Source organism: Bufo gargarizans, chromosome 1 (genome assembly GCF_014858855.1).
Source record: "Bufo gargarizans isolate SCDJY-AF-19 chromosome 1, ASM1485885v1, whole genome shotgun sequence".
Taxonomy (NCBI): Eukaryota; Metazoa; Chordata; class Amphibia; order Anura; family Bufonidae; genus Bufo; species Bufo gargarizans.
The window spans coordinates 432,297,085-432,321,131 of record NC_058080.1 but is presented as its reverse complement, the minus strand read 5'-3'; the positions used below and the strand labels follow the sequence as shown (position 1 = coordinate 432,321,131).

Here is a 24,047-nt window from a genome sequence, read left to right as displayed (position 1 = left end):
AGTGGAGGTTGCTTTGTGGGCAGGGATCAGCGGTACTCTGCCCTGGTGCCAGCGTTACCACGGAAGAAGCCTGGTTGGAGTCTGGTTGTTGGAGGGGGAAACCGACTGTCTCCCCTTTGGCTAAACTGCCCTGTTGCTGGGGGACAGGAACAACTGTCCCTACCCCCTGTGCTGTAAGTGCAGAGACCACGGTCCCATCTGCACAGTTGTGGGGCTTACTGTCTCCCCCTGGTGCGTTAAGCTGCCGCTGGGGAGAGGGGGTAACAAGCTCCTCTCCCATACATACTTCCAGCCGCTGGGGAGGGCGACCGACCGCCTCCGCTCCCAATACAGTGTCCTGCTGCTGGGGAAAGGAGACTGGGCTCTCTATTCCCTGTAGGACACTCTGCCACTGGGGGACAGGACCGACTGTCTCTGCCCCCTGTAACTTCGTCTGCCGCTGGGGAATGGAGACTCGGCTCCCAATTCCCCAAAAATCATGCTGCTGCTGGGGGGCAGGAACAACTACCTCTGCCCCCTGTAACTCAGCCTGCCGCTGGGGAGGGAGGCCGTTGCTCTCCTCTCCCTGCACTTCACACTGCCTTCCCGGCATATCACTCTGCTGCTGGGGGGCAGGAACAACTACCTCTGCCCCCTGTAACTCAGCCTGCCGCTGGGGAGGGAGGCCGCTGCTCTCCCCTCCCTGCACTTCACACTGCCGCTGGGGAATGGAGACTAGGCTCCCAATTCCCAAAAAATCATGCTGCTGCTGGGGGGCAGGAACAACTACCTCTGCCCCCTGTAACTCAGCCTGCCGCTGGGGAGGGAGGCCGCTGCTCTTCCCTCCCTGCACTTCACACTGCCGCTGGGGAATGGAGACTGGGCTCCCACTGTCCCGCAACCGTAACTTCCGATGGAGGTCCACCCAACGTGGCAGCTGACCGTCACCTTCTGCCCGGTATAGTAGGGTCTTAGACACTAGACTCCTCACGAACTTCACGTATTTCTCAGCTGGATTGGGTCCGAAGAAGTTCAGCCGCAACCACATCATACGGTCAAATTCCTCCACAGAGTATCTGTACTCCACTGCTGGTTCCATCCTGGTGCTTTTAGGGTCGCTGTACTGAGACATGCGTTGCCCTTAAATTGTAGAATCCACAGAAACGGTGTCTCCTGTAGCTGTCCTTCTGGCTGTAGGAACGATCCCGCTGCTTGCCACCAATGTAACGGCACCGTTCCAGCAGACAAGGGGTTAAAATCCGTTTAGGCGATATGCCCCTTTCCGAGAGACAGGCACAGCTACTGCAGAACACCAAACTCCCGAACTGGATACAAAATAGCACTCCAAACTGGAACCTCGCGAATAGCTGCCGGCAGACGAACAGGAAAAGCGTACAGTCCGCTTACACTCCTGGCAATCAGTCTCCAACAGCATACAGGGAATCCCCCCAATAACGAGACAAGGCTCCGTCTTGAGGGTCAAACAGTGGTCTGAAGTGCTGGCACACCCAGCCTGGTTTTTATTACAGTTTATTGCAGATACAGGACAGAACAAACACATCCCCACAATGCATCATGGTTTCCTCCCCTCTGTCCCGGAGACGACTGAAGACAATCCAATTATCTCTCAGGACAAAAGGGAGATCACCAATACACATGTGGAGACAACAGGACAGACATCACCATTTAAACACACAATGGGACAATAGAAACACACCCACACAAAATCCTCCCCTCTGCCGATGATGACCATTGAACACAATGACGAATATAATTATCAAAGGCAGAGAAATACAGTTTTATAAAACATATCACAGGAACCCCAAAACATGCAATAACCCCATAACCAATATATCCTCGTAACCGGGGGATCTGGGTGAACCACATGTCCAAAATTCACCCACATCCGTTAAGTAGTTTGGAAGATACAGTTACACTGAAAATATACAAGTTATACCGAAAATAGTCACTAATAAATGTGTCCCCTGTTTGGTAGTTTCAAACTACTGAATGATGTCTCTGTGCACCAAATACAGGCAAGATAGCACAGTGTTGAAAAGTCAGAACAGTGTCTGTGAGCTAAAATGGCCGCTATCTATTGTTCTCACCGTGTGCTTCATCCAAGCAAGTAAGGCAGAGGATGCAATCCAGGAACAGAGGGCTCCGTCCCAAGTGCCTTAAGACCCAATAACTTAAGGGACCATGATCCCAGGGCAGGAGGCTAGCAAACAGCCCCCTTCAAAACACCGTGGCGAGGTTGGTTTCGCCACAATATGTTTGAATGCATTGTAGTACAATATTAATTAGAAGAGGTAGGTGTTTTTTTTTGTTACCATATACTGTAAAATATTTGAAAAGAAAATGTTTTAAAGTACTCTGGAACAAAGATTCCCCACATAAGACATAAGGCATTCTGGACCCATGTCTTGGTAAGTCACCTACAATTAAGAAGACGGTAATCACATAAAACAATAAAATACTCACCTCTGTTCTGCTCTCTGTTGCCGCTTGTGGCCTGAGGTCAGACATTCCACTGTGCAAGCGGTTGCGAACACATCCCCATACCCTCCTGCACCACGTCCTCATGTCATCCTGTGAGACCCAGTGCAGGAAGTCACGGTGATGTCATCGCAAGATTGTTGGATGACGTGATGACGCACCCCAGGAGAGGGCATTGGGATGCAATAGCAACTGCCTGCGTAGTGGGATGCCCTAACTCTGGCTTATGAGGCAAAGCGGAGGGGACAGGAGCCATAGACTCCAGTGGCCCTCATTGAACTGGCTACAAGAACGCGGCTTCGTGTTTTCTGTTGCTTTTCATGATTGTGCCATAGCTACACACAGGGAAAAGGGAAAATGTTGCACAATTACACTGTGATTGCTGGATATAATATCTTAGTAGGTTAAGAGAATACAGTAAAATATAACATTGCAAAATAATTATTATAAATGTTATTTTGATGAGTTTAGTGATCCTGAAGGCGCGATATGTCATTGTATGCCAAAATGTCCTCCCGGTTTGGATTCATATATAAAGAACTAATTCAGTATTGCCTAACTAAAGAGTAACCTAATCGCAACACCTAAGAATGATGCCAAGTGGATGTTGGGCAAGTGGACAAATATTTAGTTAAATACCGATCCGATCTGACAGTCCTCGTAGGCTAGAAGACTTTTTATTACAGACCAGACACAATCTAATTGCAAATATGGCTCCAATAAATGAAGCCTCTACAGCATGGTATTCTACAGAATAATTCGATGTGGCAGATGTAGCGACAATATCTATGTATACATAGCATAATGTTTGTATCTCTGTGTATCCATTGTATTTAAAAGAGGCTGTAGGCATGCCAAAAACATACTGCTATGGATGCTCTCAATTATCTATCTTAACAAACGTAAATGTCTAGATTATATTGAGTACCATGGAGCAGATGTGAAGTATAATCCCTTCAGTGCCACAGGCGCTTGCTTATAAATTATATACATTGACAGTGCTTAACCCTTCCTGCGTATCTGCCAACATTCTACATTTTAAAGTCATGATATTAAAGGTAAATTAAGGAATGTTCAAAAGTGAAAAACAAAATGGCAATTAAAGAAAATGTACTCACCTAATTTTTCTAAGGCCTCATGCACACGACCGTGGTGTGTTTTGCGGACCGCAAATCGCGGATCCGCAAAACACGGATGGCGTCTGTGCGCATTCCGCAATTTGCGGAACGGCACGGACAGCCTTCAATATAAATGCCTATTCTTGTCCGCAAAGCGCGGACAACAATACGACATGTTATATTTTTTTTGCGGGGCCACGAAACGAAGCAACGGATGCGGACAGCACACGGAGTGCGGACGGCATCTTTTGCGGCCCCATTGAAGTGAATGGGTCCACATCCGAGCCGCCAAAACGCGGGCTCGGATGCGGACCAAAACAACAGCCGGGTGCATGAGGCCTTACTTCTACATTTTCCAATATATTTTTTTCTGATTCACAAAACCCTTTTTCAAATACCTTATTTAGGACCGAGTCCAAAACAGGTATCTATTAGCAAAAACAGAGTGTAGCTACGACAACTTCACTCATGCAATAAGATTTTTCGTGCCCAAGCTTATATATTTCAATGGGTATTTCAATGGGTAGTGCGTAATACTAAATTTCTCCTAACACCACAAGTAAATGAAACATTTAGAGTGGGATAACCTGTGATCGTCTAGAAAATATAAAAAGGAATTGTAAAAAGCAGACAACTCTTTTATAGGTGTTTTCTGGGACTAGAATAGTGATGTTCGATGCTCAGGTTAGGTCATCAATATTGGATCAGTGGGGGTCCCACGCCCAGCACCACCACCAAACAGCTGTTTAAAGAGGCTGGAGTACTTTGGTGAGTACTGCTGTCTCCTCGCTGCATGCTAAGCACAGTGCCATACATTGTATAGTGGCTGTGCTTGGTATTGTAGCCCGGACCCCATTCACTTGAGCTGCACATAGGCCATTACTGATTGTTGGGGGTATCAGGATAAGTCAATAGTATACTCCCAGAAAACCCCTTAAAGTTATGGGTGGAAATCCTAAGTAGGTTTGTAAAGAATAGTTTACTTGCACCCAGTCCATGGTACAAATTCAGGGTGAAATTATGCTACAGGGGTACGCTTCTCAGTTTGAGGGGATGTATGGGAATGCTCTATCATCCAGCAATGTTTCAATGCTGCTTGACAGGGCCTCTTGATATTCAACGTTCTTGCTGTCCTCAGGAAGGTGATACAGTTAAATGCTGCAGTGGGGCACGAGAGCTGATGTCTGCCTACCCCGCCGTTCACTGTCATAGGTTACAGTCTATCAGAGGACAGCACAGGTGGTGCAGTGATATCATCACCATTGTGCTTGCGCTGCATGTAGCTCAGGGCGCAGGCTGGAAGAGGCTGCACGCCTCTTCAAGGGATATCCCTTGAGAAAGCGACCGCGAAACACGGGTCGGGATTCAGGACTATTTTGGTCTGTATATTCTACAAAAATATCTCCTGTATGTATTGATTTAATTTGTGGCACTTTGCACTTTACCTATGGTTGGGGTTTATTGATATCTTCCATTTATGGGAGAAATTGTTACCTGTATGTATCATGAATAGTAGTCCTGTGGGTATTTTTCCTGTGAATGTAATGCTGCTAACATATACACTACGTGCAGAATTATTAGGCAAATGAGTATTTTGACCACATCATCCTCTTTATGCATGTTGTCTTACTCCAAGCTGTATAGGCTCGAAAGCCTACTACCAATTGAGCATATTAGGTGATGTGCATCTCTGTAATGAGAAGGGGTGTGGTCTAATGACATCAACACCCTATATCAGGTGTGCATAATTATTAGGCAACTTCCTTTCCTTTGGCAAAATGGGTCAAAAGAAGGACTTGACAGGCTCAGAAAAGTCAAAAATAGTGAGATATCTTGCAGAGGGATGCAGCACTCTTAAAATTGCAAAGCTTCTGAAGCGTGATCATCGAACAATCAAGCGTTTCATTCAAAATAGTCAACAGGGTCGCAAGAAGCGTGTGGAAAAACCAAGGCGCAAAATAACTGCCCATGAACTGAGAAAAGTCAAGCGTGCAGCTGCCAAGATGCCACTTGCCACCAGTTTGGCCATATTTCAGAGCTGCAGCATCACTGGAGTGCCCAAAAGCACAAGGTGTGCAATACTCAGAGACATGGCCAAGGTAAGAAAGGCTGAAAGACGACCACCACTGAACAAGACACACAAGCTAAAAAGTCAATACTGGACCAAGAAATATCTCAAGACTGATTTTTCTAAGGTTTTATGGACTGATGAAATGAGAGTGAGTCTTGATGGGCCAGATGGCTGGATTGGTAAAGGGCAGAGAGCTCCAGTCCGACTCAGACGCCAGCAAGGTGGAGGTGGAGTACTGGTTTGGGCTGGTATCATCAAAGATGAGCTTGTGGGGCCTTTTTGGGTTGAGGATGGAGTCAAGCTCAACCCCCAGTCCTAGTGCCAGTTTCTGGAAGACACCTTCTTCAAGCAGTGGTACAGGAAGAAGTCTGCAAGGTAAGAAAAACATGATTTTCATGCAGGACAATGCTCCATCACACGCGTCCAAGTACTCCACAACGTGGCTGGCAAGAAAGGGTATAAAAGAAGAAAATCTAATGACATGGCCTCCTTGTTCACCTGATCTGAACCCCATTGAGAACCTGTGGTCCATCATCAAATGTGAGATTTACAAGGAGGGAAAACAGTCCACCTCTCTGAACAGTGTCTGGGAGGCTGTGGTTGCTGCTGCACGCAATGTTGATGGTGAACAGATCAAAACACTGACAGAATCCATGGATGGCAGGCTTTTGAGTGTCCTTGCAAAGAAAGGTGGCTATATTGGTCACTGATTTGTTTTTGTTTTGTTTTTGAATGTCAGAAATGTATATTTGTGAATGTTGAGATGTTATATTGGTTTCACTGGTAAAAATAAATAATTGAAATGGGTATATATTAGTTTTTTGTTAAGTTGCCTAATAATTATGTACAGTAATAGTCACCTGCACACACAGATATCCCCCTAAAATAGCTAAAACTAAAAACAAACTAAAAACTACTTCCAAAAATATTCAGCTTTGATATTAATGAGTTTTTTAGATTCATTGAGAACATGGTTGTTGTTCAATAATAAAATTAATCCTCAAAAATACAACTTGCCTAATAATTCTGCACTCCCTGTATGAAATTCTATTTTAACTTATATGTTTAATACAATTTGTTATCTTTGTATTATACCATTGCTGCTCTGTTTTCTGTCTTTGGGGTGTATTGTTAATGTTCTAACAGACAGCTCTATATCGGGCTTTTTGCTTTGAGTATTGGGTGTGAGTCTAAAAATATGAATGACCTATCCGGATTTGTGGAGGTCTGACTCATGGCGCCTGCACTGATCAGCTGTTTGAAGAGGAGGTGGCGCTCCTATAAGCCCTGCTTCTACTGCTTTCTCTTCAAGATGACACTGCACGGCAGCACAGTGTCATTACAAGTGCTCTTTCCATTCAAGTGCAAGGAACAAGCACTTTGTAATTACACTGCTTCGCCAAGACTTCCGAGATGACACTCAGTGTATTCTTGAAGATGAAGTAGTGCTCACATGAGCGCCTTTCCTCTTCAACAGCTGATCAGCAGGGGTGCCAGGAGTCACACCCCCACCGATCAGATATTGATGACCTATCTCCTGTATTGGCTGTAAAACCCCTTTAAGGTCCATATACATTGCACATCATGACCAGACTAAATCGTGCATTCATACAAGCAAAATGTGTTCCTTGTAACCAAAATAATAGTCTCTGCTTTGGCAACTAGTATGGTTATTGGATTCTACATGTTAAATGGGTTGCTTGCAGTCAACAATACCATGTCACTACTGCATGAACACAGGGTGTCTTAAGGAAAACTGCTTTGTCAGCTCCGTGAAGGCCAACCATTGCAGGGAACCCATTGATATCTATAGACCTCATTTATGTCACCAGCCACTGCAGTGATCTAGAGCACTGAGCCAGGCAATGGGCATTTTTTAGTGCTAGCTAATAAAAGGAGGGTGTCATCTATCAGCTATTTGGGAATACTATGATTGGATATGCCCTAAGAAACTTTTTCTTGTATTGTTATAAATGTCATATAATCTGTAACCTTCACTTCACAAGGGAGTAATATTAGGAAATATATCAGGAAATATAAAAAAAAAATCCCATTCCATGACTCAGACTTAGACCAAAGATTCACTCTGTTTAAGCATTGCAGTGCTTTTATCTTGTGCTCATTGTACCTGCTAAAGTCCATATAAGTTTTTTTCCTGACATTTAAGAATTGTCAAAATAAAATGAAGCATGGCTTCTAAGTTAAAAGTCGCACAACTGGTAAAAAAAAATCCAGCTATATTTCAGCAGTGAACTGTGATGGGTGGTGTGTTGTGTAGAGTGCAAGCCATTTCCAAATGTTTTTATTTTTTGTATTGGTGTAAAGCTTGCCCAAATACCAGTAGTGGTAATTATGCGCCATTGTGTTTTCAGGACTGCAAACATCTTCTCTAAGTCAAGTAAGTTCATGACTACTTAAGCTCTGCTACATCTGAGTGGCTTAGTGTGAAATGAATTTTCCAGATGAACATGAAAATGAACGTGTGAATTATTTTGTTACCTCCAAATTATGTACATGGGGAAATGTTACAGCACAGGAAGAAGTATTAACTGTTAGCATAGTTTTCTGAGGATGTAATTTTCAGTTTATCTGCCATTACCTTTACATGATTACAATAATGTGAGTTCCATTATTGCTAGCTTTTAGATGGTTATAAATGATGTAAACCTGTACACAAAGTACCAGAGCAGGCCACTCTACCCTTTCTTTATATGATGCCAGTGACGTGTGTCAATCAATGCAATGAGTAAACTGTGAATGTAATACCAATAAATGTGAAGGCAGGGAATTTGACCTACCTGCCCTCACTGTTTGCTTATGTCTCTTGTCCTAAAGGTTGGTTAGTAAACATAATACTTTTCTTGGCCTCATCTGAGCTTTAAGAGACAAATTTGTAGTGAGACATTATTAATTATGTTTGCATTCAGGACATGGCGTCATGGTTGCAGCACAAACCTGGCATGAGCATACTGACATACTGTTGTTTGCTTATTTTATACATATATATATATATATATATATATATATATATATACACAATTCACCAAATAAGTATATAAATATATATATATATATACAGTAGTGAGGTGTGAAAATTGCCAGCTTTAGCCATGTGTATAACTTTCTTCTGCTGCCCTGAAAAAAAGACAATAAGATGAGTATAAAAATAATAACATACTAGAAGACATTTATACCAACAGGAATTTTGTCGGAGGCTGTGTGGCTGTGTTGATGCATGCTAAATCTATCAAATGTTGCATGATGTTTCATAAATTTGGTGCAGCTTTATAAAAAGGGGCAGTTTAAGTGTATCATAGGCCCAGGCCATTTGCTGTGACCATCTGCCATTTGTGTTCTGCCCCATAGTTTTTTTTTTTCTGGTAAAAATTAAACAAAACTATAATACATATATAGTACAACACCCCAGCCCCATAACGTATATAGTATAACACCCCCCACCCTACACAGAAGATAGTATAAAACACCCAGCCTCACACAGTATATACCAACCAACAAGAATAAACTGAGATTAAACGGGTATATCATCAAAAATAAATCCTTTATTGAATTAATGACACATAAAAACGAGACATGAGACAACAGATAAAAATGGCTACATCTGAGGCATGTTAACACAAATGACACATGGGGAGGAGGGGTTTTGGAGTATGCAATGTACAAAAGGCGGTAGAAAAAAGGAGTACAATACCTCACTGATTTCTGTATGTAAAACTGCAACCACAGATATAAAAATGCAAAAGTGCACATACTGAGTGGCAAAACACCATATCAAAAAAGTGGTTGCAGGTAACACCGCGACATATGGATGTCTGATGGTTCCAAGTTATGGGACCATATAACAGCCAACAGAAGGTTAAAGTGCAAGTGCATAAGAAGTCACTATATCAATGGTCAAATACCACAATTGTAGCTATGGTGACAGCTTAAACCTCCAAATACATACAAAGTTAAAGTGCAAGTGCATAAGAAGTCACCATATCAAATGGTCAGATACCACAATTGCAGCTGTGGTGACAGCTTAAACCTCCAAATACATGCAAAACTGGCTCAGGTGCACAGTAAACATCCACCTGTGGATAACCCAAGTGGGTATAGCTGAGCACCTAGAGCCAAAGAGCACATCCCTCAAAGTCCACAACAATATAGCATGTCTACATACGCATAGATGTGGGGATGTACACCTCAGGAGAGCCATGTAACCCCGACGCGCGTTTCGGCGGATGCCTTCCTCTCCTCTTCACCCCCAGAGGAAGGCATCCGCCGAAAAGCTCTGATAAGGTCCAAATGTATGAGACCTTATACAGCATGGGCTGATTTGTGAGAAACAAAAATGCTGACCCAATCTGGCAATCACCCTGGATCACTTTTCATGCTCCATCAGATCTTATACTACTGCGAATATCTCACTAATATGGTTCTGTTCAGAAGCACTGTAAGATAGCCCACAAAAGACCTGCAACTCCTAAGAACAGAGCCATAGACACACCATGTGCCTCCATATAGGATCCAGTCATGCAGCTCCACTGTGTATATGACGACTAATGGTACTACACAATGAACTCATTATTTAAAGGTACAGTGGGATGTGAAAGTTTGGGCAACCCTGTTAATCGTCATGATTTTCCTGTATAAATCGTTGGTTGTTACGATAAAAAATGTCAGTTAAATATATCATATAGGAGACACACAGTGATATTTGAGAAGTGAAATGAAGTTTATTGGATTTACAGAAAGTGTGCTATAATTGTTCAAACAAAATTAGGCAGGTGCATAAATTTGGGCACCACAAAAAATAAATGAAATCCATATTTAGTAGATCCTCCTTTTGCAGAAATTACAGCCTCTAAACGCTTCCTGGAGGTTCCAATGAGAGTCTGGATTCTGGTTGAAGGTATATTGGACCAATCCTCTTTACAAAACATCTGTAGTTCATTCAGGTTTGATGGCTTCCGAGCATGGACAGCTCTCTTTAAGTCACACCACAGATTTTCAATTATATTCAGGTCTGGGGACTGAGATGGCCATTCCAGAACGTTGTACTTGTTCCTCTGCATAAATGCCTTAGTGGATTTTGAGCAGTGTTTAGGGTCGTTGTCTTGTTGAAAGATCCAGCCCCGGCGCAGCTTTAGCTTTGTCACTGATTCCTGGACATTGGTCTCCAGAATCTGCTGATACTGAGTGGAATCCATGCATCCCTCAACTTTGACAAGATTCCCAGTCCCTGCACTGGCCACACAGCCCCACAGCATGATGGAACCACCACCATATTTTACTGTAGGTAGAAGGTGTTTTTCTTGGAATGCTGTGCTCTTTTTCCTCCATGCATAACGCCCCTTGTTATGGCCAAATAACTCAATTTTAGTTTCATCAGTCCACAGCACCTTATTCCAAAATGAAGCTGGCTTGTCCAAATGTGCTTTAGCCCACCTCAAGCGGCACTTTTTTTGCTGTGGGCGGAGAAAAGGCTTCCTCTGCATCATTCTCGCATACAGCATCTCCTTCTGTAAATGGTTGAACGATGCACAGTGACTCCATCTGCAGCAAGATGATGTTGTAGGTCTTTGGTGCTGGTCTGTGGGTTTACTCTGACTGTTCTCACCATTCGTCGCTTCTGTCTATCCGAGATTTTTCTTGGTCTGCCACTCCGAACTTTAACTTGAACGGAGCCTGTGGTCTTCCATTTCCTCAATATATTCCTAACTGTGGAAACCGACAGCTGAAATCTCTGAGACCGCTTTCTGTATCCTTCCCCTAAACCATGATGGTGAACAATCTTTGTCTTTAGGTCATTTGAGAGTTGTTTTGAGACCCCCATGTTGCTACTCTTCAGAGAAAATTAAGAGAGGAGGGAAACTTACAATTGACCCCCTTAAATACTCTTTCTTATAATTGGACTCACCTGTGTATGTAGGTCAGGGGTCACTGAGCTTACCAAGCCAATTTGAGTTCCGATAATTAGTTCTAAAGGTTTTGGAATCAATAAAATGACAGCAGTGTCCAAATTTATGCACCTGCCTAATGTTGTTTAAACAATTATAGCACGCTTTCTGTAAATCCAATAAACTTAATTTCACTTCTCAAATATCACTGTGTGTGTCTCCTATATAATTTATTTAACTGACATTTTTTATGGTAACAACCAACGATTTATACAGGAAAATCATGACGATTAACAAGGTTGCCCAAACTTTCACATCCCACTGTATTTTTCGAGATTTTAATACTGATGACCTATCCAGAGGTAATTACTGCACTAAAGAGTACCAAGGAGTTGTACATCCTTTGTGCACACAGGGTGTTGCTGCTTCCCTCTGTATCAAGAAGGGTAAGCTGGGATAAGTGTTTTTACCCATGCCAGTTTCTCCACTCTGGATAGGTTACCAGTATCTGATTGGTGGGGTTCTGACAGCCAGGCCCCTTCTGATCAGCTGTTCAAGAAGGCAGCATTGCTCGCAGTAGCACCACAGCCTTCTCACTGCTTTCCCTAGGCCAGTGATGACACATTCATCGGTCACGTGGCCTAGACGCAGCTCAGCCCCATTGAAGTGAAGGGGGCTGAGCATGATACCAAGCACAGCCGCTATATTATGTATGGAGCTGTGCTTGGTAAGCTGCAAGAAGGCAGCGGTGCTCACAGGATCGCCAATGCCTTCTCAAACAGCTGATCAGTGGGGTTCCAGGGTGTGAAACCCCCAATGATCAGATACTGATGACCTATGGAGATGATAGGTCATTAGTATAAAAATCTTGGAAGCAGCACTATTAAAGAAAAATCTCAAAGTATGGATGCTAAGCTTCAGAAGGTCGAACATTAAAGCTGGCCATACACATTAGATAAAAGTTGATGATGGCTGAGCACCATAGAGCCTAGACATGACCTACACACTATAGTCCATATTGGCCATTACAGTTGTTCAAACTGCCCATACACGTTTAATAAAATCAGGCAATGGATAAAAGATCTTTCTTGGAACATTCGTTCAAAGAAAGATCTTAAGCTCATGAACAATCTTTCTTTGAATGAAAGATCATTCATCTTGCTATTGGATGAAAATATTAAACATGGCTGACTTCTTTTAAAACAATAATGGTCTGTCATCTGTTGGCTAAAACAATTGTTTGTTGTTAAATTTCAACAAACGCTTATTTTAGTTAAAATCGTCTATTTTGATTAGCGTTAGACTAATGTGTATGGCCACCTTAAGCCTCCAGTACAAGAGACTTTAGCCAGAAAAAAAGCAACAGTATAATCTGCTTTTATTGTATTTCATATAGCTTGTAAATTGGCCTGTCATATGGAATTGTAAATGTGTGTTATTTTTGCCTGTTTTATATACATATTTTATATACATCATTGAAAAATATGTTGGCACTATATAGCTATTCTGTACATACCACAGGAAATTATCTGAATCCTTTGTATGAAGTAGTTTTACTATGCTTGAGTGAAGATCATATCAATTTAATCTGTTTAATCGGGTGTGTGGCTGAAATAAGCTTCATTCAATGAATTCAGTCTGTTACGAAGATTAAATAACAAGCTACTTTTCATCATAGCTTTCCGCTGCCCTGTCTTTAGGGATACTTGTTAAAACTGTAAGACCAATCGGAAAAAATAAAAAAATTTGTGCATTCATAGTTACAGCTATGACTACACACAACTTTACCATATTATGTATGTTATTCTGAGTTTATATAACTTAATTTATACCTGATTATGATTGAGATTGTGAGCACATTTTCATCTACCCTAGTAGACTTCTTGTGTGTTACCTATAAAGAACACAGTAGCAAACCTGAAGTGGATGATAATGGATGTGTCACTATCACAGGTATCTGCTTGAGGCCTCTTTCACACCTCTATGTCCTTGATGGCATCCGTGATGAGATGGTCAGTGGTTCTTCCATGAAGATGAACATTCAAAATTCATGTTTGGTTCCCATGTCTATTTTGTGCCCTCCATGTGTCCTTTATATTCCATGGTTACTGCTAGGCTGAAAACCCCAGACCAATCCATGTTGTCCCTGTGGTTTTCACGGACCCATAGACTATAATGTATGGGAGGGATCCATACCCACCGACAAAAATAGAGCATGTCACAATGGACCCATGGTCCGTGGAAAGCCCCTGATCAGAGACAGATGTACACCGTCTGTTATAAAAAGTTTACACCAGTCTCTGAGACACACACAATAGGCTGACATTTTTTGTCTTCTGAAGCTCACTTTTCAGCTTTATGTATAGACTGGGACAAAGCAAGCAGAGTCATTAGGTGTAAATGCACCAATTAGATGGGATTCAAGTATGACAGGGCTACTTTTTCTGCTGGAAAATGGATGAGTGGGAGAGGAATATCTCTTTCTAGAGACTGTATTAATCTATGAACCTATGAACTGTCCATTAATTTCATTCATTGCTGTTGTCAAAAAGCGCTCAAATACTGCTGAACTGTTTACCCAGACAATACAGAAACGGTGTGGCATCCAACATGGCGACTCCAGGAAAGTTTGTAAAAAGAGAAAAACTGCAAAATGTTTTTAAAAAAATAACATATCCATGGATGTTCTACAGGCAAATCTAATAAATGGAGCCAAAACCAAATATATTTCCCTTAAAGATCATGAACAAAAAATACTGTTACTAGAGTTTAATTAAACTTTTTGTTTCATTTGGCTTTCGCAACTGGCATGTGTGTATATATATATATATATTCAGGCAAAGCAGGAAGTAAAGTACTTTTATTCTGGCATTATATCCTACACCCAGGCTTTCCTATTTTAGAAAATGTGTGAAATAACCCTGACCCTTTTGTGTGTCCTCTGTCATCTCTAACTGTATGTAATAAAGTTTAGCTCACTATGTAACAAACTCTAACTCTAAGCTAGGGAGGCAACATGGGAGGTTCATGACTGGCGTGGATACTGTCCCTAATTGGTATGCATACTGTCTGTAACTGGCATGGACAGTATCCCTAATTACCATCTACACTAATTAGGGAAACTATCCATGCTAATTAGGGACACTTTTTATGCAAATTTGGGACATTATCCATTCTAATTAAGGATACTAACTGTGCCTATTAGGGACAATAGCCATGCATATTAGGGACATTATCAATGGCCTCTGCCTATCTTAGGGTTAGGGCTTGTTGTGTGGAGAAATAGCATTTATTACACAGAATTAAAGTATTCTGAGCCAGTAAAACACACACTGAAGTATCAATTTTCTCATGTCTTGTTCAGTATATATTTAGTTAGTTTGGGTTCCACAAGATTTTATTTAGTTTCTGTCTCCAAATACCAGTTTAACTGTACGTGTAATAAAGTCTCAAAAGTGACAAAGAAATTTGTTTTTTTAATTTAAAAAAATCACCAAAAATTGGGCGTTATGGTTTTCAGTTTGGAAGTAACATGCTGCTAATTATAGCTAGGTAAATGTAGGAATATGGGGGTCATTAATTATTATTATTATTAGAAATAGGCCTATATTAGGTGTATTTCTAGTGCAGATTAACCGTTAACTAACAGTTTTTCCACAATCTGTGACTTTTCCCACTCAAGTCTAAAAAAGTCGACGTGGTGTGAGCGGGGAAGGGGACGGGCCCGTCTCAGTCATCATTTTCTGCACCTGTTTTAGGCATAGAAAATGGTCTAAATGTAAGACGGTTAGGAAGCTTGCTTACATTTAGGCTAGGTCTAAATGATGACATTTGTCACGTGACATTTTATCGCACCAATGTTGCACGACAATTTTTATAACGATAGTCTATGGTGTCGCAATGCGACATGCTGCGACAGCGATGCGACAGTCGTAAAAAATCCATTTGAGATGGAGTTTCTGCGACTGTCGCGTCACATTCGCAGCATTTCGCATGTCACATTGCCACACCATAGACTATCATTATAAAAATTGTTGCTCGATATTGGTGCAACAAAATGTTGCGCAACAAATGTTGCAGTGTAGTTGTGCCCTATCTGTCGCGCGACACATGTCGTGGTGTAGACCTAGCCTTAGACTGGAGCTGGATGCGCCGACATTATGGAGAGGCTCATGCCTCTTCATAATTTTGGCGGATCCACCGCCTGATATAGGGGTTGTTCTAGTTGCCGGTCTTAATAAATTACCCCCATAGTGTCACAATGAAATGACACTGTTTCATACTTTGCCTAAAGCTTGGTAGACATTCTACAGAAGGCCTGGATTTCATACTTTGCCTGTGCACTAAATGACAAGCTGCAGAATGCTGCTTTAGCTTTACTTGCTAATAAATCAACTGAAAATCATTCAGAAAAGGAGAGAAAAGAGATGGATTTTGCTAGTGAATGGCATCCTGCAGCTTGCTATGTCATGTATATCTATGCCAGCTGCAAAAGCAAAATGTTTAATCAAAAACAATTCCAAAAATGTTTTATCACACTCTATGTGTAATGCAACAAAATTATCGATGTAAATGTGTCCATAGCCTTTTCTTAGCAAGTTATAATGGGACACAAAAGTCCAATCAATGACCTGAAGATAGGTCTCAAATAAAGAGCCTAGAAATCCCATTTACTGCTCTGTATACGTAAGTGCAGAATTAAATAAAAATGTATCAGCCCTCCTAGCATAATGGTTAAATGCCTTTCTTAGGTATGTGTATGTTTACATACAGTTTATCATGTAGTCACTGATCGACAACAGAAGTCCAGCTCTGTATTTTGAACTGAAGCCAAATATGATGAGCCTGGCAATGCTTGAGCTGCAGTACTACTTTATGAAGCACAATATGCCAATCTTTCACAACATGTTTGGTTCCTGGAGTACACGTGCAACTGATTTCATGATGAAAACCCATTACAGCTGATAGCATTAAAACGTAAGGCTTAGTAGGTAATCGGAAGCAGGCATCTTTGGCTGTGTAAAGGGAAACATATGGATTTTATAGAACTACTTTGAAACATCTTTACCATGGAAAATAAATTATTGCTAATTATCCAGACTCATGCTAGCTTTTACTGACAGTCAGGTCCCTAGTTTTAATACACCAATGTCACTTTATTTTATTTCCAAATATATTGTTGCAAAAGCAAACTAGCATCTGATATTATCCTTTCTTTCCTTCTTCTATAGTTACGACAAAGGACAGAGCTCGACCAAGAAATCCTCAGTGATTGCCTCACTATTCAGCCTCTTCAACCAACAACATCACCACAGGATCCTGCAGAAAATACGTTGGGAAGATCTCCTGGCCCCGTACATGACGTATTTCCAGGTATCAGACAACAATAATCTTAAGATATTAAACTGATATATGAAGACTCGGTTGGGCAGCAAGGTGGCTCATTAGTTAGCATTGTCTTGGAGCACTGAGTTCATGGCTTTGAACATAGCCATGGATATCTGCTTAGAAATTGTGTGCTCTTTGTTGGCGTGGGATTCCTCCAAGTTCTCCAGCTTTTTTCTCCTACACTCCAAGCACATACTAATAGGTTCATTGACTTCCTAAGAAAGTTAGATGTGGAAAGTGTCCCACTGGTGTCAGGGGATGGTGTGAATGGCTACAGTCTCTTTACAGAACTTTGGAAAATGTTGGTGCTATATCACCAGCTGAAATAAATAGGTCCCAATGTATTCCTTCAGACATGTAATTTTTATTGCCCCGCCTCAGACCATATTTGACACCATATTATTAAATCCTAATCAGAATTTTTTTCTATCAGGGTATGATGGTCAGAATCAGGGGCAGACTGAACCACCGTGAAGCAAACCAAACAAATGCTAGATGCCCCAGGAATCAGAGGGTCTCCTACTGGTCACAAGTGGTTGGCTTAAAAACTGACTACGAAAGGGTCGACATACTGTATGTGCAGCCATCTCAGCTGCGCAAGCGCCCTGGAGAGAAGAGGGTTCCTTCCCAGGTGTAGAGCAATAGCAGAAGTCCCCCGGCTACAGTGGTGTACTGAGCAGAGACTAGCGGTTTGCAGAGCGGAACTTGCGGGTGCCATCACAGATTGCTGAATTCTCCACAACAAAATCCACCCCATAATAATATCTCCCAGCCTAAGGGGATGAAAAGTTTCAATACCTCCATTCTGTTCTGCTGCGCAATTAACATTCTGCAGCAGAACAGAACGCAAATAAAGTTTTGTAGCGGATTTCCTGTAGCTGAATGTCTACATTCATTTTAATGGAGAAATCCGCAAAATGATTTACACATAAAAATTTGCAGCATAATAAAAATGAAAAATCCACACCTGCGGATTTTTTTGCAGATAATTCTGCAACGTGTGAAGGCACCCAAACTGGGGGATGAGGCTCCCAAACATAAATTTGCTTGGCGCCAAAGAAATGGCAAATCTGCCCCAGTCAGAATTTTCCTTTACCGTATATGAAATCTGAATAAAAAAACGAGATAGCTACGTGTTGGAATTTCTGTCAGAGCAGTACCAGTTCTACAAGCAGAGTTCACCATAAATATGATAGCATATTTTGCTCATTATAGATGTTAAGGATTGCAGTTGCAGGTCACACCGTTTACTCAACATAAAATTATAGGGTTACAATTTTCTGAGAAAGGAAAAAAATAATGCTAAGGTGGCCCAGTGCCAAGGGGGTTTGCCTGATAGCAAGGGTGCTGTTGGGCAGCTGTGTCTCACCTCCTATGGGGGCTGCTTAAAGTTGGTGGTCATCACCATGTGGCTGCACTAAATTAGAGTAGGGACCCACGCATAAGAGGCCACCTTGACATGGTGAGTGGGCCTATGTATTTTGATCAAAACGTATACTAAGAGCCTCAATAGATAGCTTTATAAAATATACTGAGCAGCAATAGATCAATGCATGACTTGTGGATGTGCAATCCATAGGAATAAAACATTGAAGGGATGTGCAGAGGCCAGCACTGTTAGGGGTAATCTGATAAATGGCCTTTTATAGTATAATTAGCAAGATTGATAATTCCAAATATTTAAAATCATGAGAGTGGGTGGGGGGTTTATTAAAGGGGTTATCCAACCCCTATAATGTCCCCCCTAATTCCCGGGCCCCTCATATAGATTATACTTGTCGCTTCTGATCCTCGCACTGCCGGCGCTGCATCTCCCGGTCTCGCGGATCAAAGCATCTGACAACGTGGGGGGGGGGGGGGATTGCAGCCAATAGCAGGCTGTAACAGGGACAAGCCTCCAGAGCATCGTGGGTGATGCTACAGAAGCTCTCCCCCATTGCAGCATGCTGTTGGCTGCACCCCCATCGCCGGATGTTTTGATCCGTTCAGCGAGGAGATGCAGTGGGTATGCGGGCATCATGAGTGACGCGGGTGCCGGGGAGCAGTGTAAGTCTAACCTATATGAGGGGAACGGGCATTAAGGGGGGCATTATAGGGGTTGGATAACCCCTTTTAACCGCCTCCGGACCGCCTAACGCAGATGTGCGATCCGGAGGCGGCAGCCCTGCGCAGAGTGACGCATATACGCGTCATCTCGCGAGGGCCGAGATTTCCTGTGAACGCGCGCACACAGGCGCGCGCGCTCACAGGAACGGAAGGTAAGCGAGTGGATCTCCAGCCTGCCAGCGGCGATCGCTCGCTGGCAGGCTGGAGATGTGATTTTTTTAACCCCTAACAGGTATATTAGACGCTGTTTTGATAACAGCGTCTAATATACCTGCTACCTGGTCCTCTGGTGGTCCCTTTTGTTAGGATCGACCACCAGAGGACACAGGCAGCTCAGTAAAGTCGCACCAAACAACACACCACTACACCCCCCCGTCACTTGTTAACCCCTTATGAACCCCTGATCACCCATGATCACCCCATATAAACTCCCTGATCACCCCCCTGTCAGGCTCCGTTCAGACGTCCGTATGATTTTTACAGATCCGCGGATACATGGATCGCATCCGCAAAACACATACGGACGTCTGAATGGAGCCTTACAGGGGGGTGATCAATGACAGGCGGGTGATCACCCATATAGATTCCCTGATCACCCCCTGTCATTGATCACCCCCCTGTCATTGATCACCCCCCTGTAAGGCTCCATTCAGACGTCCGTATGATTTTTACGGATCCATGGATACATGGATCGGATCCGCAAAACACATGCGGACGTCTGAATGGAGCCTTACAGGGGGGTGATCAATGACAGGCTGGTGATCACCCATATACACTCCCTGATCACCCCCTGTCATTGATCACCCCCCTGTCATTGATCACCCCCCTGTAAGGCTCCATTCAGACGTCCGCATGTGTTTTGCGGATCCGATCCATGTATCCATGGATCCGTAAAAATCATTTGGACGTCTGAATGGAGCCTTACAGGGGGGTGATCAATGACAGGGTGGTGATCACCCATATACACTCCCTGATCACCCCCTGTCATTGATCACCCCCCTGTAAGGCTCCATTTAGACCCAGACAGTATAAAAACCCCACAAATGACCCCATTTTGGAAAGAAGACACCCCAAGGTATTCCGTGAGGGGCATGGCGAGTTCCTTGAATTTTTTATTTTTTGTCGCAAGTTAGTGGAATATGAGAAAAAAAAAAATCATCATTTTCCGCTAACTTGTGACAAAAAATAAAAAGTTCTATGAACTCACTATGCCCATCAGCGAATACCTTAGGGTGTCTACTTTCCGAAATGGGGTCATTTGTGGGGTTTTTCTACTGTCTGGGCATTGTAGAACCTCAGGAAACATGACAGGGGCTCAGAAAGTCAGAGCTGCTTCAAAAAGCGGAAATTCACATTTTTGTACCATAGTTTGTAAACGCTATAACTTTTACCCAAACCATTTTTTTTTTGCCCAAACATTTTTTTTTATCAAAGACATGTAGAACAATAAATTTAGCGAAAAATGTATATATGGATGTCGTTTTTTTTGCAAAATTTTACAGCTGAAAGTGAAAAATGTCATTTTTTTGCAAAAAAATCGTTAAATTTCGATTAATAACAAAAAAAGTAAAAATGTCAGCAGCAATAAAATATCACCAAATGAAAGCTCTATTAGTGAGAAGAAAAGGAGGTAAAATTCATTTGGGTGGTAAGTTGCATGACCGAGCGATAAACGGTGAAAGTAGTGTAGTGCAGAAGTGTAAAAAGTGGCCTGGTCATTAAGGGGGTTTTAGCTAGGGTTGAAGTGGTTAAGCAATGCTTTTTAGAATTAATTCTGGCTTCAAAAATTTTATGTCAATGTAGGCTTTAGCAAAGCTGACTTCAGAAATTCCCCTCATGATAAATTCCCTCCACAGTCTATGAAATGGTACAGAGCAGAAAACTGTATTTTTTTTATTGTCTTGGCAATTTATATAAAAGTGAATGGTGTCTGTATTGGTTGTCATTTTTTAGTTCCGGCGCTCTTACATTATCCGAGAAGCAGCCGATTGTAGTGAATGGGAAGGAATTGTTATATGCCGCAATCACCTCCACAGTATGAGAACGAGCAATAGCTGCTGCTGTCACTTGTCCCCATACAAAATCAGTGCTCCTGGGCAGCAGAGTGCTGTTTATAATTGAGGTGTCCGCACCTCTGATCATTTCCCTGGATGGATGAGTGTTTCGCTTGTTCATCAGGTAATCTGTGGCACCTTTAGACAGGCAGATTATCATGAACGAACGTTTGTACGAACGTTCATTCCCAATAATTGGCCCTAATATGGGGCAATATAAATCCAACTTTAGCTTCTCGGCAGCAGAATTTTTTTTTTTAAAGTTCATGTTGGTCATTTACTAAACACCGGCATTTCGCACTCTAGTCTTATTAACAAGCCCTTTGGTGGAAGATCCAATCAATTTATTAAGAGGCGCACACCTGTTATAAATGTGTTACATCTGCTTCTGTCCATAGACCAGAAACTGAAATCCACTCTAGCCAGGAGCTGGAGTAGATTTCTGGCATAATGTGGGTCAGATTTCTGGTGCACATGTTATTATATCGGCGGGGGCACAGAGAATTGGCTATGGTCAGTGTTCTCCCACCCATGCCCTATCCACTTTTTGAAAAAGTGGCAAGGGTTTTGGAAAAAGTTAAAAACGCACTTTAAATGACAAAAATACATGGTCTCAAAAGGCAGGAAATGCTCAACCCCAAATGCAGTTGTGCATTTATACTCAGGGGAGCAGATACTGCGCTTGCAACACTCTGTAAGTAAAATACATAATTACCTTACTTTGGACTCTGCTCTTACTTTTAATTTACTAATATCTGGGCAACTTTAGCTTTTTCAGTACAAATCCCAATTCAGTAGAAGTACCCAATTGTAATGCAAAAGCTGAAGGCCTGTGCAATACATGCAGACCTATTCTTTAGCTTTGTGAAAAGAGGGGGCTTACAGCTGGAATTGTGCCATTTGGTGCAATTCTAAGCTTATATAGGACAAAGACAAATATTTTTACAATTAATACGAAAGCAATAGAAATTGTATATTTTTCTACAGCAGTTTATAAAATGAAAGCTCATCTTTAATGGGTTGGTAGAGGAAATAAGGGCATAGACTAAGGATGATGGTATTTTTTATTCTTCAAGAATATATATTCAAAATAATTATATTTTACTGATGTATAAAAAATTTCAAAAAAACTGGTAACAATTATACTGTTGCTCATATTAAGTATGCGTATAAAACAAAGGAACCAACATGAGTTTAAAATCAAAGCTTTCTTTAGATGTAAAGCTATTAGAAGTAATTTTGAACGATCCAAAAAGCAAAAGTCTAAATTGTTTGTTCTATCTGCAATATAAATACAGTAGCCAGGCCGGTTTTATGTGTATGCTATTTATATTGGTTGAGTGTCAGTGTTTTATGCTGGGAGAGCAGCATTTGACAGCCTTTGTTCCAACAGAACAGGTTTTACCAATTGTAACCATGTGTTTAAAAATTGGAATCATGTATATTGTGGTGGGAGTGGATTCAGGGTGGAGATGGGGCCCACATTGAATCCAGAAAAGCAGAGGTCTCCTCTACAGCTTCTGGGCTCTCGCTCAGTTAGACATTTTAAGCAGGCAGCGTCCATTCAGCAGGGGCCATGTGCTGCATATTTGTTTTGTAATCAGAGACACAAACCTGGACAAAGGTTTCATTTATTACAAAATTTTGCCCTGCAGGAAAACTATAAATCACCCAACAGACGAAAATCTGTGCTTGTGAGAGATCTGGAATTCATACATGCATTAAAAGTCTGAAAAACGAGCAATGGAGCAAATTAGCTCCACGCTGGTAATAACAGTTTACGAGTGGATAAGGCTTTTCATTAATTAGGCATCAAATGGGAGGGAGATACGTTTTATTGTGACATAGGAAAATCTTAATTTCTGCTATTTTTTTTTTACCAAATGGTCAATGAACAAAATAGTCACCTTTTCAATCTGAAATAAGAAGAGCATATTGAGGATACAGACGTATTCATTGTCTTTTGTTAGAAGCTTGCTCACACAGGCGTACATATGGGATACTTGGCTGAGAGCTTCATAGCAACGAGTTAAAAATAAGTAAAAAGGCAAATACATAAAACTTTGCAAAAATAGGATCTAAAGCAAGCATTTGTGTTGGCAAGGTGACAGCCATTCCATTTGTGTTGTGAACAAAAAAATGGTTTAAAGAAAGAAATTGTTCAAAATATAATTTGCTGTTGTACAGTACATGCTGTCGGGTCAAATTCTGTTGTGCCAGATTGGTGTTAACTGTTCGATATGATAGTTCATCAGCTTGAAAGAAGAGTGGAGCTTTTCGGTAAAAGTCAGCAAAATTTTTTACAGCACAAAATACATTACGCCATTATTTAGCAGAAAATGGAGCAGAGCCAGATTTGTCAGATGTGGCAAAGCTGTGTATGTAATTTGGTATATCTGATTAAGATAATAGATAAGGTGTATAGTACCTGGGAGTTACAATCTGAGTTTTAGAGATGTTGTAGCTCTGAGTGGTGTGTTTTTCCAAAAGAAGCATGATCTGGGTGTCACATATTTTCCTGGCTTTTTTCTATACGTCTCACTCCAGGACATGAAAAAGACATAAAAAATGCATGTTACAAAATAAAGAACACCACAATTACTTATAAAACACCATAAGGCACCCTTCACACATGAATTTGCCTCAGTGTTTCCTAAAAAATCATCAGTAAAAGCACACTTTTTTTGTGTGTTTTTTTTTCACACATTTGAATTTAGTTTTTTTCCAGCCCTATAGAAAATAGTACAGAAAAAAACTTTATTTCTACAACATGCTGCATTTTTTAACAGAAAAATGCAACCCAGCTGATAAAAGCATCACTAGCAAAAACAAAAAACGTGTCTTCTTTTTCAAAGTTCCCAATCTCGGCTAAAGTAAGCTTTCTAAAACGCATCAAAAATGCATATAAAAACAAGTCAAAAATGCAAAAAAA

At 41.6% G+C, this 24,047-nt stretch overlaps 1 protein-coding gene across 1 annotated transcript in view; it reads left to right on the top strand.

Moving 5' to 3' along the window:
- GLIS3 (GLIS family zinc finger 3) overlaps window positions 1-24,047 on the top strand; it is a 387,825-nt gene that overhangs the window by 270,770 nt on the left and 93,008 nt on the right. The window contains exon 7 of the mRNA XM_044272013.1: window positions 16,799-16,940. Within this exon, the coding sequence (XP_044127948.1) occupies window positions 16,799-16,940 (142 nt within the window). The remainder of the gene's footprint in view (window positions 1-16,798; window positions 16,941-24,047) is intronic.